Raw genomic sequence first — 18,540 nt, forward strand, 5'->3', positions numbered from 1 at the left:
GACAGCTTGGACATCTCATCATGTGAGTAGTAATCCACAGTGAGAAGATGCTTGTCTCTTTTCAGCTCAAAAATGTCTGCCTGCAATTTGCCATGGAAAGTTTGGAAATTTTGCAGGACAGAGAGGTTCAGTATGATTTTTGTGCAGTTTTCTGCATGCTTCACATTGCTTTACATAATCTCCCAGCTGTGTGCTCAGACCAGGCCACCTCACGGATTGCCTTTTTCTTAAGTGACATTTTTTTTGATACCTTGATGTCCTTGGTTGATTTGATTGATCATTTTCATGTGCATAGAAGCAGGAATAGTGAGTCTGGAGTTGGTTAGGAGCAAGCCATCAATAATGGTGAGTGTATCTCTTTCAAGCCAGTAAGGTCTGAGATCCTGAGCCCCTTTGGATCCATGCTCAAGGTATTGCAATAACTTGCTGCAGATTTGGTCCTTTTTCAACTCAGTGTGAATTTCATACAGTTTATTATGTGATGCAGGAAAGCTTTCACGTACCTGAGCTAAGTAGATGTTGGTATCTTCCATGAGGGTGGAGTCAGCTTCCGTCTACTCACTTTTGCATGCCATCCTCAACAGACTGTCAGGTGTTGTGAAAGATTTGCTGGGGACATGTTCAATGTGGTAACAGTATCACATAAGCTTCATTCTGAATCTTTGCAGATGTGGCGGTAAGTCATTCAAGTTTTTCTTCTGAAAGAGTTCAGGTTTGATGAGATGCCGAAAGGGATTTTCCTGAAGGCATAGCATCCATACGGTGTGATAAAGGTTGTGAGCTTCTGTGACTCAGGGGTTAAAATGAATCTACTAGAGCCTTGAGTTTTCATCTAGTTTGGTGAAGAACTTTGCTTCACCTGGCATACCCAATGTGTACTCAACAGAGGGCAGAATAAAATACTCCCACCTCACTGCATTATTTAATTTTGTTAGATCAACATAGATTCTCACTGTGTCATCTGGCTTGGGAACAGGAACAGTGCTTGCATACCAGTCAGTAGGTCCATTTTTACTGTAGTTGTGATGTCAAGTGCCTCCATTCTCTCAAGTTCAACTTTGACTTTGTTCATCATGATATATGCATTGCTGTCATCAGATATATGCCTTGGTGTCGCTCCTGGCCTCAGATGGTAAGGTACTCTTCTTTCAATATCCCCAGGCCTGTGAACAACTCTGGTACTTTTCCTGCCACTGAACATTGTTTAATGAATCCAACCTTGCAATGTGGTTCAGCTTCTTGATGGCATGTTGTACTAGTAGTGTTGAGAAGAGATTCTGAACAGCATTGACATTCTCTTTTAACTCTTTCTCATGTTTACAGATGGAAGTAGAAAACATTCCTTTCACCCTGAGCATATGTTTCCCTGGCCCCATGAGTACTTTCTGTGTTGGGTTTAGCGTAATGCCTGTTTTGTTCACCAACTTTGTGAACAGACATTTGGGGGTGGCTATGGCCATTTTAAACATCACTACCTCATTTTGAAACTGAACTATGGTACACCAGCATTGCCTATTTGAATTTAAAGCCCCAAAGAAAGTTCTCTCTTCGTCTGAATCATGGTATTCTTTGACCTCTTGAAGAACTGTTTTTGAGTGACACTGGCTTTTATAATGGCCAACTGTACTGCATTAGTGGCATTTCACTTCTTTTGCTGGACAGAGTTCTTTGACATGGATTAGAGACTTGTCACATCTCCTGCAGTTGGGCATTTTACCTGCTTTTTGTTTTGCTTGTCTGTTTTGCTTGAACTGAGCTCTACTGTCACTTCTTTCTGCAGTCTTTCTAACTGCACCTTGTTTCCTCTGATTTATCAAATTTTGCATTTGTCAGTCCTAATCCATTCATGATATCATCTGCTTTGTCAGCCATGCAGTATATCAGTCTGCTTACTTGATGTTCCTCTGAAGGCTGAGTGAGATTGCTTGCAACCCTAAATCTCTCAAAGCATCTGAGCCATCTCTCAAAGTCCACTGGTTTAGAGAAATCAAATGTCTCAGAGAGCTTTATTAGGTAAGTAGAGGTAGGTACTGCAGGTATTTGTGTCATTCTCCTGTTTGTTTAGTATTTTATTTATTTGGACTACAAAGTCTTGTTCTTTTCTCTCTCTCCCTGAGAGTTTGACTGACTTCTCTGCTGAGTCTGTGTCTCTGTGCACTTCCCCAGGCCGGTGGTCCACAGATTATTACAATGTATCCACTTTTGGGTGTAGCCTGAAGGTGGTGTCTTACAATCTTGGACAGGTCTTAGCTCACTTAGCAAACTACCATAGGTCGCCCAGGTTGATAAGACTTTGGATGTTATTCATAGATATATCCAAACACAAACAGTCTTACTGTTGGGGATCTTCTTTGGTGTGTAGTGTGAGTTCATCAACGAACAACCACTTATGTCACCAAATTGTGTTTGATATTGAAAGAGAGTGCAGAGACCCCACCAGCTTGTACAATATGCGAACTCCACCAATGTGGGAATGGCTAACTGATTGACATAGCCTATTAATGACAAACCCTACTAACTACCACAACAGATCGGTACTGCAGACTTGTTAGGCTGAAGGGCCTGCTTCTAAGCTGTATGACACTATGACTGTACTTTCCTCCATAGCCATCTAGCTAACTCGATTTAAAGGAGGGGGAAACATGTCTTTTGGCAACAGAATGGGTTAAAGGATCTAATTCTTGTGCATTCACTTCAATCTTGCTCTGTCTGCAACTTCTTTGGATTATAGGAATGGTAAAACTAAATCACCATCCTGTAATTTCTACTGAAAACAACGGCTAGAATCTGGCTAGTGAGTTGAATATGGGAGGAGCTGTTCAGTCTTACAGAATAAACAAAATTTGTGTATTTAAAAGTCTGTTTAAATAGTCCTCTAAAGCAAGCAGTAACCAAGTTAGTTTAAAAAGAATTAACACTAGTTACAACAAAAAGAACTCTCGAACCACACTAGTTTCATCTGATAAGATTTCTCCCATAAGCTAAAGTGAAAGAACCAAGTTATGAAATATAAATAACATATGTAAAATCCATCTAGTTACAGTACTGAGATTGGAGTATAACAGATGGGAAAATTACTCTTGTTATCTCATAGGGGTCAGGGTTTATGTTTTTGATCACCTGGCACTTACATTGTGCTTGTCCACAACTTCACATGGTCACTAACTCATTTTTTCATAGTCCTCTGAAAGCATTGCTGCCAGAAATGTCACAGAACATCGTAGCCCGTCGGTCATGATTTGGTTTCAGATGGCTGACCTTAAGACCCTACTTCAATGCTGTCAAAGGTATTTTCAATACGTTCTAAAATGTACTTTTATAATATCTGAAATATTTAAAACTAGTTTTTAAATCTATAGACCCCATCCTAAAATCATTTTAAAATCTAAGCACTTTTGATGTTTATATCGCAAACCACTGTTTCTGATCACACCCATGATATCCTGAAGTGGGAAGATGAACAGCCAGAGGTCGTGATACATATTGGTACTAATGACATAGGTAAGAAAAGGGAGGAGGTCCTGAAAACAGACTACAGAGAGTTAGCAAAGAAGCTGAAAAGTGGGACCAGAAGGGTAGTAATCTTGGGATTACTGCCTGTGTCAAGCAACAGTGAGTATAGGACTGGAGTGAGGTGGAGGATAAATGCGTGGCTAAGGGATTGGAGCAAGGGGCAGGGATTCAGATTGTTGGATCATTGGGACCTCTTTTGGGGCAGGCATGACCTGTACAATAAGAATGGGCTGCACTTGAATCTGAGGGGGACTAGGGAGGTTTGCTAAGGCTATTGGGGAGAGTTTAAACTAGAATTGATGGGGGGTGGGAACCAAATTGAAGAGATGGAGAAAGAGGCGGTTAGCTCACTAATAGAAAGCTTGTAGGCAGTGTGAGAGGGAGGATAGGCAGGTGATAGAGAAGGGATAAGCTCAGACTGATGGTTTGAGATGTGTCTATTTTAATGCAAGGAGTATCATGAACAAAGTGGTTGAGCTTAGAGAGTGGATCAGTACTTGGAGCTATGATGTTGTGGCCATTACAGAGACTTGGATGACTCGGGGGCAGGATTGGCTACTTGAGAGTGCCAGGCTTTAGATGTATCAGAAAGGACAGGGAGGGAGGCAAAAGAGGTGGGGGCGTGGCACTGCTGATCAGAGATAGTGTCATGGCTACAGAAAAGGAGGTAGTCATGGAGCGATTGTCTACTGAGTCTCTGTGGGTGGAAGTTAGAAACAGGAAAGGGTCAATAACTTTACTAGGTGTTTTTTATAAACCACCCAGTAGTAACAGGGACATGGAGGAGTAGATAGGGAGATAGATTCTGGAACAGTGCAATAATAACAGGGTTGTCGTGATGAGAGATTTTAGTTTTCCCCAATATTGATTGGCATCTCCCTAGAGCAAGGGGTTTAGATGGGGTGGAGTTTGTTAGGTGTGTTCAGGAAGGTTTCTTGACACAATATGTAGATAAGCCTACAAGAGGAGAGGTTGTACTTAATCTGGTATTGGAAAATGAACCTGGTCAGGTGTCAGTTCTTTCAGTGGGAGAGCACTTTGGAGATAGTGATCATAATTCTATCTCCTTTAGGAAAGTGTTTAATTGGAGTAAGGGGAATTATGAAGCTATCAGGCAGGAACTTGGAAGCATAAATTGGGAGCAGATGTTCTCAGGGAAATGTGCAGCAGAATTGTGGCAAGTGTTCAGGGGATATTTGTGTGACGTTCTGCATAGGTACATTCCAGTGAGACAGGGAAAGGATGGTAGGATACAGGAACCATGGTACATAAAGGTTGTTGAAAATCTAGTCAAGAAGAAAAGAAAAAGAAAAGAAGAAAGGTTCAAAAAACTAGGTAATGATAGAGATCTAGAAAATTATAATGTTAGCAGGATGGAGCTTAACAATGAAATTTGGAGAGTCAGAAGGGGCCATGAGAAGGCCTTGATGGGCAGGATTAAAGAAAACCCCAAGGCATTCTACAAGTATGTGAAGAGTAAGGGGATAAGACATGAGAGAATAGGACCAATCAAGTATGACAGTGGAAAAGTGTGTATGGAACCAGAGGAGGTAGCGGAGGTACTTAATGAATACTTTGCTTCAGTATTCACTATGGAAAAGGACCTTGGCAGTTGTAGGAAGACTTACAGTGGACTGAAAAGCTTGAGTATATAGACATTAAGAAAGAGGATGTGCTGGAGCTTTTGGAAAGCATCAAGTTGGATCAGTCACCGAGACTGGATGAGATATACCCCAGGCTACTGTGGGAAGTGAGGGAGGAGATTGCTGAGCCTCTGGCAATGATCTTTGCATCATCAATGGGGATGGGAGAGGTTCTGGAGGATTGGAGGGTTGCAGATATTGTTCCTTTATTCAAGAAAGGGAGTAGAGATAGCTCAGGAAATTATAGACTTAGTGAGTCTTACTTCAGTGATTAGTAAGTTGATGGAGAAGATCCTGAGAGGCAGGAATTATGAACATTTGGAGAGGCGTAAATATGATTAGGAATAGTCAGCATGGCTTTGTCAAAGGCAGGTCGTGCCTTACGAGCCTGATTGAATTTATTGAGGATGTGACTAAACACGTTGATGAAGGTTGAGCAGTAGATGTAGTGTATATGGATTTCAGCAAGGCATTTGGTAAGGTACCCCATGCAAGGCTTATTGAGAAAGTAAGGAGGCATGGGATCCCAGGGGACCTTGCTTTATGGATGCAGAAATGGCTTGCCCACAGAAGGCAATGAGTGGTTGTAGGCGGGTCAGATTCTGCATGGAGGTTGGTGACCTGTGGTGTGCCTCAGGGATCTGTTCTGGGATCCCTTCTCTTTGTGATTTTTATAAATGACCTGAATGAGGAAGTAGAGGGATGGCTTAGTAAATTTGCCGATGACACAAAGGTTGGCGGTGTTGTGGGTAGTGTGGAGGGCTGTCAGAGGTTACGGTGGGACAGCGAAAGATGCAAAACTGGGCTGAGAAGTGGAAGATGGAGTTCAACCCAGATAAGTGTGAGGCGGTTCATTTTGGTAGGTCAAATCTGATAGCATAATATAATATCAATGGTAAGACTCTTGGCAGTGTGGAGGATCAGCGGGATCTTGGGGTCTGAGTCCATAAGATACTCAAAGCTGCTGCGCAGGTTGACTGTGTGGTTAAGAAGGCGTACGGTGTACTAGCCTTCATCAACAGTGGGATTGAGTTCAAGAGCCGAGAAGGTAATGTTGCGGCTATATAGGACCCTGGTCAGATCCCACTTGGAGTACAGTGCTCAGTTCTGGTCGCCTTACTACAGAAAGGATGTGGAAACTATAGAAAGGGTGCAGAGGAGATTTACAAGGATGTTGCCTGGATTGGGGAGAATGCCGTATGAGAGGTTGAGTGAACTCGGCCTTTTCTCCTTGGAGCAACAGAGGATGAGAGGTGACCTGATAGAGGGGTACAAGATAATGAGAGGTGTTGATCGTGTGGATAGTCAGAGGCTATTTCCCAGGGCTGAAATGACGAACATGAGAGGACACAGTTTTAAGGTGCTTGGAAATAGATACAGAGGAGATGTCGGGTAAGTTTTTTTACACAGAGTGGTGAGTGTGTGGAATGGGCTGCTGGCAACAGTGGTGGAGACGGATGTGATAGGGTCTTTTAAGAGTCTCTTGCATAGTATATGGAGCTTAGAAAAATAGAGGGCTATGGGTAACCCTAGGTAATTTCTAAACTAGTTTCATGTTCAGCACAGCATTGTGGGCCGAAGTCTTGTGCTGTAGGTTTTCTGTGTTTCTAACAGAGGAGTGCCCCAAAGAATGAATGACAGTTAAATGTTAGAGCCTCAAAGGCACCACCGCCAGCTCCTCCCTCCCACGCACAAGCAGCAGCAAGACAATGAGCTCCCCCCTCCCCACCAGCAAAAAAGCATTGGCACCCCTCACCGAGCAGTCAAGTGTGCAGCAAAGCATCAATAAAGACACAGTTACGTTACCCCAAAGACTACTCGATCACCCGATAATTCAACGTACCACAGAGTCTCTCTCTCCCTAATAAGGGAAAAGAGGTGTCCCTGTTTCATAGCGAGAGGGAAGACATAACAAACAACTCGCTGATTTATGATGTTAAAAGTCTGTTGTGTCTCTTTTTTCTGAACTCTGCGCCCAGAGAGTCGGCCCCAAGGCTCTGGTCTCTGGATGCACAGCCCACAGCAGCTATCCCACTGCTTGTCGATGTTCTGTGTTCTCCCGCGATGCCTCAGTAGGAGGCACCGGCCTTGAATCTGGCTGTCTCCAGAGTCATGAAAATCCGGCACCTTGAAGGCGTGCTAATCCTGTAGGCTGCTTCCTTGGGATATTGAAAAGTGGCTGATTGTGAGGCCCTGAGAGCGGGTTCCATTCCTGCAAAGAACCAAAGTCAGAACGCAACTCCAGGTCAGGGTCTTCAAAAGAACATTGAAAAGGAATAAAAAAAGAGATATTGAAGAAAGAAATAGAACTGTTCCCGAAGATGCAAGCAAAGAAGTCACCGTTTAGCACCATCATCACTTCGCTCCACTGCCAAACTTCCTAAAACTTTAAATGTGGTTCTTCAGGTTTCTGTATCTCCTCTCTGATGGTAGTAATAAGAAGAGGGCAAGTCATGGGTGATGGGGATCCTTAATGATTGATGCCACCTTTTGGAGACATTATCTATTGACAATGTTTTCAGTGCTGTGGAGGATAAAAAAGGAAGACATGCCCTTTCCCAATTTATCATTGTATATATTTGAAATGTCTCAAAGGAACACCTATAATGATCTAATCTTAAGTCTCATGAGTACTGTGCAGCTGGCAGAACGGCCAATTGTACACAGCAACTGTGAGATGAAGAGTGAAGAGAATATTTTATGGAGGGTCAGGTATTAGCCAGGTCATCAGAAGAACATGTGGGTGTTCTTTCAAAGACTTTACTAGGGGTGACAAATGAATCATTTTTTTAATATCTTGGTCACTTTGACACTACAGCTCTCAGAGATCATCCAGGTTTATGGTCTTTCTTAGACTGAGCAGAGAACGTCACCATCTGATTTCTGTGTCTGGTCAATATTTTTAATCTGACCTCTATATGAAACATTAATCCAATCGGTTTGGGAATGTGCTTGTGTGTAAGTGATTTCAAAGCTTCCTACATTACAGCAGTGACTATATTTTTCAAAATGCTTACTGTAAAATGCTTTGGGACGCTATGGGATCATAAAAGGCATTATATGTTCCTGTTACCTTAGATAGACTGAGTCTTGGGTACATATACATGTAGATTTTATGTATATGTGTGTGAGAGAGAGAGAGAGAGAGAGAGAGAGCTACAGTGCCTAAGACTTTTACACAGTACTGTAGTAATTTTATGTATTGCACTGTACTGCTGCCACAAAAAAAAACAAATTTCATGACATATGTGAGTGGTGATAAACCTGATTCTGATAGGGGTCTCTGTTGTGGACTGAGAGTAGGAAGGGGACAGGGAGAGGGGGGACATGGTTGGGAGAAGGGTAAGGGAGAGGAGAGAGAGCAGGAAGCATCAAGAGACATTTTGTAATGATCAATAAACCAATTGTTTGGAATCAAATGACCTTGCCTGGTGTCTTACAGCTGGGTGTGTCTGCTCCTACACCACCCCGCACCCCTGGCACTCCTTCTCTGCCACCTCTCACACCCTTCCAGTGGCACTCCATCCTTGCCATTCCTAATATCCTTTGCTTCTACCAGATTTACAAACTCGCTTTCCACTCCACATTGACAGTAGACAAAATAAGCACATTCTTGAAAGTACCGTATTGATTTAATGGCATTCTCCTGGAAGAGTTGGTATACAGAATGGTCAGTCTTAACTATGAGTATCCATTCAGCATGGGTGATTCCTGAAAACCTGGTGTTTTTTTACTGCTTGGACCAAGAGCCCAATATATAGAGTGCAGATGCCTTGACAGATTTGAAGGCCAGTTTCATGTGATGATCCTCTCCTTTATTTCTACTAACAAAGAGCTTTTAAAACACCATGATGCACTGATCTATAAATTGCATAATTGCACTATAAATCCTACCAACTAAAGTCATCCCTACCTCTCAGTGGCAGAATTCTTGACTGGTAACTGACATCACGGAGGTTCCAGGCTTAAAACTTGATGGTGAAGCCAGGACTTCTCTCAGCTGCTAGAGAATAGGTTAGGGAAGATGTGGCAACTTGTTAATCAGGTGGCACATTGTGAACAGTCCATATTGTGACTGTGGTCACCCAGCTCCACCCTTTACTCACATATAGGCCCTACAGGTTGCAAAAGCCCAATGTATGAACGCTTATACATGGAAACAAGTTGACTTACAAATTTTCAACTTTACAAAATTTTTCCAATTAATTTTTAAATGATTTTTGAACAATGTTAAACTTTTCTAATTATATGGCAGAGTTTCACAGGTGTGTATGAGGTGAGTCAAGTAATCTGGAGTTGGGCAGTGTGTTTGGAGCTATAGGCTGAGGTGATATTTTTGGAAGGGATTACTGGTTTGAGCAGCTATGCTGGCTTTTTGATGGTGTCTATGGGATGGATTTGCCTGCTGCTGCACGCTCTTGGGTGTCTATTTGGGATTATGGGGTATTTCTCTGGTTATTTGGGAGTCTGGTAGGATGGATAGAGATATATCTGTTATCTACTCTGGGGCTATAGGTACCTTCTGCTGGGTGGGAAGGAATGGAGCATGCGTACCTTCTCTCTCTCCCCCCCCCCCCCCCCCCCCAACCTCACCCCATCCTCCAATCAGGGAAGCAGTTTATATCATCTACAATACACCCAGACATGACCTCTGTCAGAAGGACAAGTGCATCAAAAGCATGGAACCAACACCACTGTTGCCCTCCAAGCCAGACCTCTTTTGTCTAATGAAGTATTGCAGGTCTGAAATATTAATTGTTATTCTTTCCAAAGATGCTGCTTGACCAGTTGATATTTTCCAGCACTTTCTGTTTCCATTGTAATCTGTTCTTTAACTGCTTTTTCAAAAGGAACAAATGCATGGTCCTTTAATGGGTGTCTATAAACCTAATGTTCATGGACTACAGCAACGTGTACTTTGTCATATGAAATTCTTCATCCAGAAATGATATACCAATGTCAAACAGTGAAAGGAGAGTCACATAACAGTATGGAACAATGCAGACAGATCTTTGAAACATTGAATGAGAGCTAGTTCAACTGGGGACTTCATTCTGCATTCTTGCACCTGAATGTATGCTGGACCCTTACTTTCCTCCAAATGTAATGGCAAAGGCATAAAATGAAAATTTACCATGGATCACCATATTCTGCCTCTTTTGCTGGTGTTTGGTCTCAGGCTAATCAAAGAGAATATATCATGATCTATGAATAATTCTTGCACTTTTACAACGTAGAATGGAAATGACCACAGTGCTTTCTCACGTCCAGTGTTCTAACGTAATGGCATTAAAATCAAAGTAAAGGTGGAGTACTAAATGATGGTGAGGAATATTATTTAAAGCTTAAGCAGCCTAATTAGGGAACAATCCCTCAGCCTCTTTTTCTTACAAATATTCGGAATTTAAACTAACGAAGATTCTTCAGGCTGCAGTCTCTGCGTTTGATCACAGTTGAGTACTGCCTTTCTGTTCAAGCAGAGACCAGGAAATCCTGCCAGAGACAAACAAAAATTGTCTTGACATCAAATAAATTAAGTGGGTTGTGGTCAGAATTCCATTTCCAGCTTAAGTTGCACCTTGGTTTACCATAACATGGACTGCTGGTCTTTATAGGTGTTTGATATGTAACCTGACCTGCTGGCCTTTATGGGTAATTTGATATGCACCGTTGTCAGAATACCATACTTTGAATGAGACATTAATAACACAACTCACTCCCTCAGTGCAGAATTGCTCTGGATTAGTTATATCAGCTCATGGCTGTCAGTCATTGTTAATGTAAAACCTTAGGAGGCTAAGAAAATTTGGCATGTCCTCTTTACCAATTTTTTTTGATGACCAAAGAAAGAATCCTATCTGATGCACCGTGGCTTGATGTGGCAATTGCTCTCCCTGTAACCACAAGTTGTGGGCACAGCTCAGTATATGGAAGCTAGCCTCCCCTCTAGGGACTCTTTCTTCAATTCTTGCTGTCTCACTGAAGCAGTCAGTGTAATCAAAGACCCCATCCACACAGGGCATTCACTTCTCCTTGCTTCCATCAGGCAGAAGATAAAAGGCTTGAAAGCATTTAGCCCCAGGCTCAAGGACAGCTTCTATCCCACCATTATAAGAATGTTCCCCTAGTATTATAAGGTCGGACAGTTGACCTCAAAATCTGCCTCATTTTGATAATTGTACTTTATTGCCTACCGCCACTGCATTTTCTCTGTAACTCCTCATCAGAATCTGAATCAGGTTTAATATCACTGGCATATGTTAGGATTTTTTGTTAACTTTGCAGCAGCAGAACAATGCAATACGTGATAGATAAATAAAAAATGAATCACAGTGAGTATATATGTATATTAAATAGTTAAAGTAAGTAGTGCAAAAAAAAGTAGTGAGGTAGTGTTCATGTTTTATTGTTCATTTAGAAATCTGATGGCAGAGGGGAAGAAGCTGTTCCTGAATCACTGAGTGTGTGCCTTCAGGCTTCTGTACCTCCTTCCTGATGGTAATAATGAGAAGAGGGCATGTCCTGGGTGATAGGCGTCCTTAATGATGGATGCCGCCTTTCTGAGGCACTATTCCTTGAAGATGTCTTGAATACAAGTAGACTAGTACCCATGGTGGAGGTGACTAATTTTACAGCCCTTAATAGCTTCTTTTTATCCTGTGCGGTAGTTCAGCCCCACCCCCCCATACCAGATGGTGATGCAGCCACGGTACATCTGTGGAAGTTTTTGAGTGTTTTGGGTAACAAACCAAATCTCCTTAAACTCCTAGTGAAATAAAGCCATGGTCTTGCCTTCTTTATAGCTGTATTGATATGTTGGGACTAGGTTAGATCCTCAGAGCTATTGACACCCAGGCACCGAAATTGCTCACTCTCTCTACTTCTCATCCCTCTATGAGAATTGGTTCATGTTCCCTTGTTTTACCCTTTCTGAAGTCCACAATCAGCTCTTTGGTCTTATTAAGATTGAGTGCAAGGTTGTTGCTGTGACACCGTTCAACTAGCTGGCATATCTCACTGCTGTATGTCGTCGAGGATCCAGTTGCAGAGGGAGGTACAGAGGCCCAGGTTCTGTGGCTTTTTGATCAGGACTGTAGGAATGATGCTGTTAAACATTGAACTGTAGTCGACGAACAGCATCCTGACATAGGTATTTGTATTGTCCAGGTCCATGTGGAGAACCATTGAGATCGTGTCTGCCTTAGACCTATTGTGGTGATGGGCAAATTGCAGTGGGTCCAGGTCCTTGCTGAAGCAGGTGTTGATTCTAGCCATGACAAACCTCTTCATTCTGCATCCTATTATTGTTTTTACCATGTACTACCTCAATGCACTATTGTATGAATTGATCTGTTTGGATGATATACAAGATAAGTTTTTAACTATCTTAGTACATGTAACAATAATAAACTAATTATTGTTTATTAGTGAGGCTGGAGTTCTATATATTGCAGCAATAATCCTGAGCACAGCTGAAGTAGTCACTGAGTTTTTCTAGTGTCCTAACCAACATTCATCTCTCAACTGACATAACTACATATTGATTTCTGATTTGGTGCATCTTTATTGTACATCTTTGCCTACATTACAATGTTCTTTGAAGAAATCAGTGGGCTAACAAAGCACATTTTTATTTCTGAGGGTAAAATACTGTTATAGAAATGTAAGTGGCTGCATAAATTTAGGTCATTTCAGAATGCACATATCTATTTCTTTTCATGTAGGGGGCGTTGTGTAAGTACCTGAGTCTTCACAGCAGTGACTGGGTTGGCTCCTGCCGAATGGCACACAGCATCACCAGAGGCCTTGCCTACCTTCACACAGAATTACTACGACCTGGTAAGCAATAGTGGAGGCATACAGACCTCCTTTTTTTTTGCTATCATGATGCTAGTATTAAGTCTTGGCTTGTGTTTAGGATTTGACATTTTCTGTTTATTTTGTTGTCTTGCTTGTATATTAAGCTTACTGCCAAGATGGTATCTGTAAAATCTGATGTGTAATGTTACTATATGTGCTGGTGATATTGAGACTTAGTTTGCAACTGGCTCGCATTTTCTCAGTATATTACCAAAGCTTCTGACTGAAACACTGATCTTCTAAAGCCAGCGATGTCTGGGGCCACCTATCCAGTTTTGTTGTTAGAGTTTCAGTTTCCAGGAGGGAACTGCCTAGTTATTTACAGAAGACAAAGCTAAGCACTTTTTTTTCAGTCAAAGGTATTTTAAAAAAAAATGATAGTTCACTTGGAGAAATAGTGGCATGATTGCACATGCACAAGGACGAGTGTTGTGATCGTTCATGTGCAAGGAAGCCCATTTCACGTAAGATGTTTTTCTCAGATATGCTTATGCTTATGTGAAGAGTCCCTTTAGCATTTGAGGAAATCAGAAATAATCAAACAAGACAGCATTCCTCCCAAATCTTTTCACCATCTTTCTTGCCACAGTGTGCCAATTCACTTCCACTAAACTTCCTGTGGGAGTAGAGCTAACCTTTAGAAATAATCAAATACTTTTCAACCTACAGTGTCCACACTCCAAAATCAAGGCCATCTTAACCTTGACAGCTGAGCTGCAGTATCAAGTTCAAGTTCATTGTCATTCAATCATACACACGTATACTGCCAAATGAAACAACATTCTACCAGACCAAGGTGCACAACATAGTACATATAACTCACATGTAATACATAAAGTAATATTTCCACAAATAAATTAACAAATAATAAGGGGCATTTACAACACAAATTAAAAAGTAAACAGTGTAATGCCACTGGCACTTCATATGTGATGAGACCTGGGTGGTGGCAGGGTGTTCCCATTCCTAACAGTCCTTGTCTAAATGCTGCAGTACATCCTGCCTGATAGTAGGGGGTCAAAGAGATTGTTTGATGAATGGGAGGTATCACTGACAGTACTAAGAGCCCTGTGTATGCAGCACTCCTGATAAATACTTGAATGGATGGACGAGAGAACCCAATGATCCTCTCAGGAGTCCTCAAAAACCTTTGTCGGGACTTGTGATCAGATGCCTTGCAATTCCTATATCAGGCAATGATGCAGCTTGTCAGGACACTTCCAATGATGGACAGCATTTGTGTGCATGTTTGTGCTTGCCTGGAGGCGAAGGTCCATGAAAGAAGCATTTATGAGGATGGTCTTTAATTCAAAACCTGCAAGGCAGCGGTTTTCTAATACCTGTTCCCTGCTGCTTCAGCACCCTTCTCTACCACTCTTCCTGCTGATAATAAAGGTTAATGATGAAATCCTGGATAATATTAATCACTTCCCCTATCTCACAAGCCATCTCTTAGTGAAAGCTGATTGTTGAGGGAAAGGATATTTGACGATCAAGAGCTCAGACTTAGCCCTAAGCTCATGGTCCACTGGGCAGCAGTGATCCCATATGGTTCAGAGACTTTGGATTGCCTTCAGCAATTATCTAAACCTACTGGAAAAATATGATCAATGCTGCCAATGTAAAATCCTCCGAACGTCACTAAAAGTAAAAATGAACCAATATCAACATCCTTTCCTAGGCCAACATCTCCAGCAGTGATGCCTTAGTAGACCTCAATTGGCTATATTGGGTAGGGCACGTCATTTACATGCCTCACACCAGACTTTTGAAACTGACACTCTTTCCTGAGCTCTATCATGAAAGGAGATTACCAGGTTGACAGAGAAAAGGATTCATGAATGTGATTGATGCATCCTTAAATAAATGATATATCTCCTCTTACCTTTTGGAAACCTATGAACTATGAATGAGAAGGAGCATTCAAAATGGTACTGAAAATCATAAGGCCATGCAGACCAAAGCATTGACCAAAGATACATTTGATTCACACAAACAAGCTATCCCATCAGTCATGTCCTGCCCCATTTGTGGAAGAGTCTAAAATTCTCATATTGATCTCAATAACTACCACAGAACCCTCAAAACTGGAGTGGAAGTGAGTTATCTTTATTTTTAAAGGACAGCTAAAATGAAGAAGAATCAGAAATCAGAGGCATGAAGTCAGTAAAGCTTATGCATAACAACGTTTCTGCATGTTCCTAATCATCTTTTGGGCAGGAAGATTTAGATCTTACATGAGGAAAGAGAACTCACTGTCTTCTATTCTCTTAATGCTTACTTTTGCTTAATGAACGGAGATGAAGATGATCGAAGAAATTGTGCTAAGAGTTTATAAAGCACAAGTTAGCCCACTAAGTACTGCTTGCAGTTCTGATCACGTTACAGGAAGGATATGATGTTGCAAGAGAAGCTGCAGAAAGCATGCCTTTTGCCATGTTTAGACCTGCGGATCTAGAATAAAGTTACTAACTCAGGATCCAATGATGAACTGTGATCCATGAAATGTTCCTCTACTTGGAGAATGCCAATGTTGATGATGACAACGATGCCAAAACTGAGAAATGTATCACAGTCAGGAACAGGTGAATTTGAAAACAGGTTTAAAAGAAGATTTAATAGAGATGAATAAAATTGAGATGGGCCTAGACTGGATAGGACAAACCATTTTTACCTTATAATGTTAACACCATATTAATACCTTTAAATAATGTTCCTTATTTGAAATGATTGTTAGATGTATCAAAAGAGAGTTGAGAGTTTTATTTCCACACAAAGGACAACTTTTCCATAGATGTTCTAAGATGTTCATAGATGTTCTGTTTTTGTTAGAGGAAGAGGCTGGGGGTTGCAGGTAGCAAGGTTTTCAATCCCCTCAGTGATATTAAATAAAGAATGATGAGTTTAGGTAATTTTGGACAGTGACTGGGGACTGATGTATCTAGGAAAACCTGCATTCTAACACTGAGAAATTTTTGGTGTTTCCAGATCAATACAAGGCAGCTATTACACACAGAGATCTCAACAGCAGGAATGTACTAGTGAAGAACGATGGAACGTGTGCCATCAGTGACTTTGGCCTTTCCATGAAACTGACTGGCAATAGATTGGTTCGACCAGGAGAAGAGGACACTGCAGCCATCAGTGAGGTGAGCAGTAAAAGGGTGATGTATAATTGCAATTTTTCTTTTGGATTTACAACACAAGAGGGCAGCATTATCAAGAATAAAGAATATTATTCTGATATGTACATGGGGATGGGTGTGAACAATTATTAATGGTTTCTGTGTACTATTTTGTGTTTGTATAGAGCAATGTTATTAGTCTGCCATTATTTAATGGCAGTGAGACAGTGTTGACCACACGTTTTAGTCAGCCACATTGCTGTGGAGCTGGAATCTCAATGCACTGTAAATAAAAAAGACAGAAAGCCGGGAAATACTCAGCAGAAAATTAATTAATAGGAGAAAGAGGTTTTGTCAGACCTGAGAATGTAAAGAAAACAAAATATTTTAAGCTGTAGAAAGGGTTGTGGGCTGGGGGTGAGGGGGGAAGTGGTGAGTGGAATCACCAAAGGGAAAAACTCCAATAGTGAGAGACCAGGATTGTTCAGGTGTTTCCAATGCTTACAAAGCCATCTGGTTACTAGATTAATGAGAACAGTTAGAGCAGCAATTCTCAGCCTGGGGTCCAGAGATCCCTCGGTTAATGGTTAAGGGTTCATTGCATAAAAATAGTTGGGAACCCATGAGTTAGAGAAACAGAAAACAAAACATCACATTAAAGCTATGAAATGTAGGATAAAGTAGACACTGAAACTGAAACCAAAGAAGAATAAAGGCATAGTAATGAATCTCTCATCATTTGACAAATCTGCTATCCAGGAACCCAGAATTGTATACAACACACCAGGTGTGGCCTCTTCAAGACGATGTGTAATTGTGATTCCAAGCTTATGAACACCCAAAATACATATGTATAGCCATATATATGAGTGAACGTTTGGATGACAGGTTGGATGGGTTTGCTGGATGCTGCACACCTGCAGAAATCTTCTGCTGTGTGGGACCTCTGTTCGCTGTCTCATTCCTGGCTTGCACACTGTTCTGGTTATGAACAGCTCATGGGAACAGAATCCTTCCGTAACCTGGTGATGACCTGTAGTCATAATAAATCTTGAACAGTTCCCAGATGGTTGGTCCTTATTGAAAGAAGATTCAGCTATTTACAAAATAAAAGATGACTTACTACCCTTGGGAAGACCACAACTGGTATTGTAGTGTTCTCATTCAGGTGTAAAAACTCTGAACCAAACACCGAGGTAAACCGTAGTCAATGAAGCAGGATCCCAGTAAGATAAACCATTTACTGTTCACTCTTCCACATTAACGTATGGTGAAAACTGTTGATAAAACAATGCAAAATATATACAGTATTTGTTTCCTTCTTGGCATCGCATTTACGTCATAAATACTTGCAAAAGTAAAACTACAACAAACTATATTACATTAAAATACGACATACAGTCAGAATCTGCCTACGCCATCGACTGGCTTTAAATACACCACACAACTATCCAGCAACTCTTTAAATAACAAAGAACATAAACTTTATCAACCGTCATTACTTTTAACAGAATCAGCGTTAACATTTCTACTTCAACATATCGATTATCTTATGAACTTACGGCGTTGCTTCTATGATGTTTCTTAGTGCGTAGAATGAAAACTTTTCTCGCACTGATCCTGCACACACAAGCCCCCTCCTTCCCGTTTCTCCAAACCGGTATTTTCCCACAAGACGTGGCAAAACCGGGTGTGACATCATCGCATGCCGCGATACACCACAGACAACGAATTTACTTTCAACAACCTTAACTTTAACTAGAAAATAATTACAAATGAATTACTAAAGCGAAAATGTGATAAAGCTAAACAAATGCCTTTAGGGCAACACAGGTATATTGTGTGCAATTTTGGTCTCCTTACTAAAGAGTGTAAAAATAATTATTCTAGGGGAGTTCATTACATTCTCCAGATTGGTTGCTGGAATGACAGGTCAATCATATGGTAGGAGTTTGAGTAGACAGTTCCTCATTTCTGTAGAGTTTTGAAGAATGAAAGGTGATCTCATTGAAACATTTAAAATAAGTAGCTCAATGTGGGAGAATGTTCTCTCTAGATGAGGGGTGCATAACTAGGAGTCTCAATCTCAAAATAAAGAAGAGTTTATTTCTGACTGTGAAGAAGCAAGCTTGCTATCCTTTGCAACACACACAAAATGCTGGTGGAACGCAGCAGGCCAGGCAGCATCTAAACATTGACAGTGCTTCTCCTTATAGATGCTGCCTGGCCTGCTGCGTTCCACCAGCATCTTGTGTGTGTTGCTTGAATTTCCAGCATCTGCAGATTTCCTCGTGTTTGCTATCCTTTGAAGGTGATGTAACTTTGCAGTTCTTCACTCCAAGGAACTGTGGAAGCCTGGTCATTGATGGCATTTAATGGTTCCGTAGATTTTTGCTTGA

At 41.3% G+C, this 18,540-nt stretch overlaps 1 protein-coding gene across 1 annotated transcript in view; it reads left to right on the forward strand.

Moving 5' to 3' along the window:
- The window catches only part of bmpr2b (bone morphogenetic protein receptor, type II b (serine/threonine kinase)), a 270,166-nt gene that overhangs the window by 232,553 nt on the left and 19,073 nt on the right, over positions 1 to 18,540 (forward strand). Inside the window, exons 8-9 of the mRNA XM_073046416.1 lie at positions 12,881 to 12,995; positions 16,005 to 16,165. Coding sequence (XP_072902517.1) covers positions 12,881 to 12,995; positions 16,005 to 16,165 — 276 coding nt within the window. The remainder of the gene's footprint in view (positions 1 to 12,880; positions 12,996 to 16,004; positions 16,166 to 18,540) is intronic.

Source organism: Hemitrygon akajei, chromosome 5 (assembly GCF_048418815.1).
Source record: "Hemitrygon akajei chromosome 5, sHemAka1.3, whole genome shotgun sequence".
NCBI classification, from domain to species: Eukaryota; Metazoa; Chordata; class Chondrichthyes; order Myliobatiformes; family Dasyatidae; genus Hemitrygon; species Hemitrygon akajei.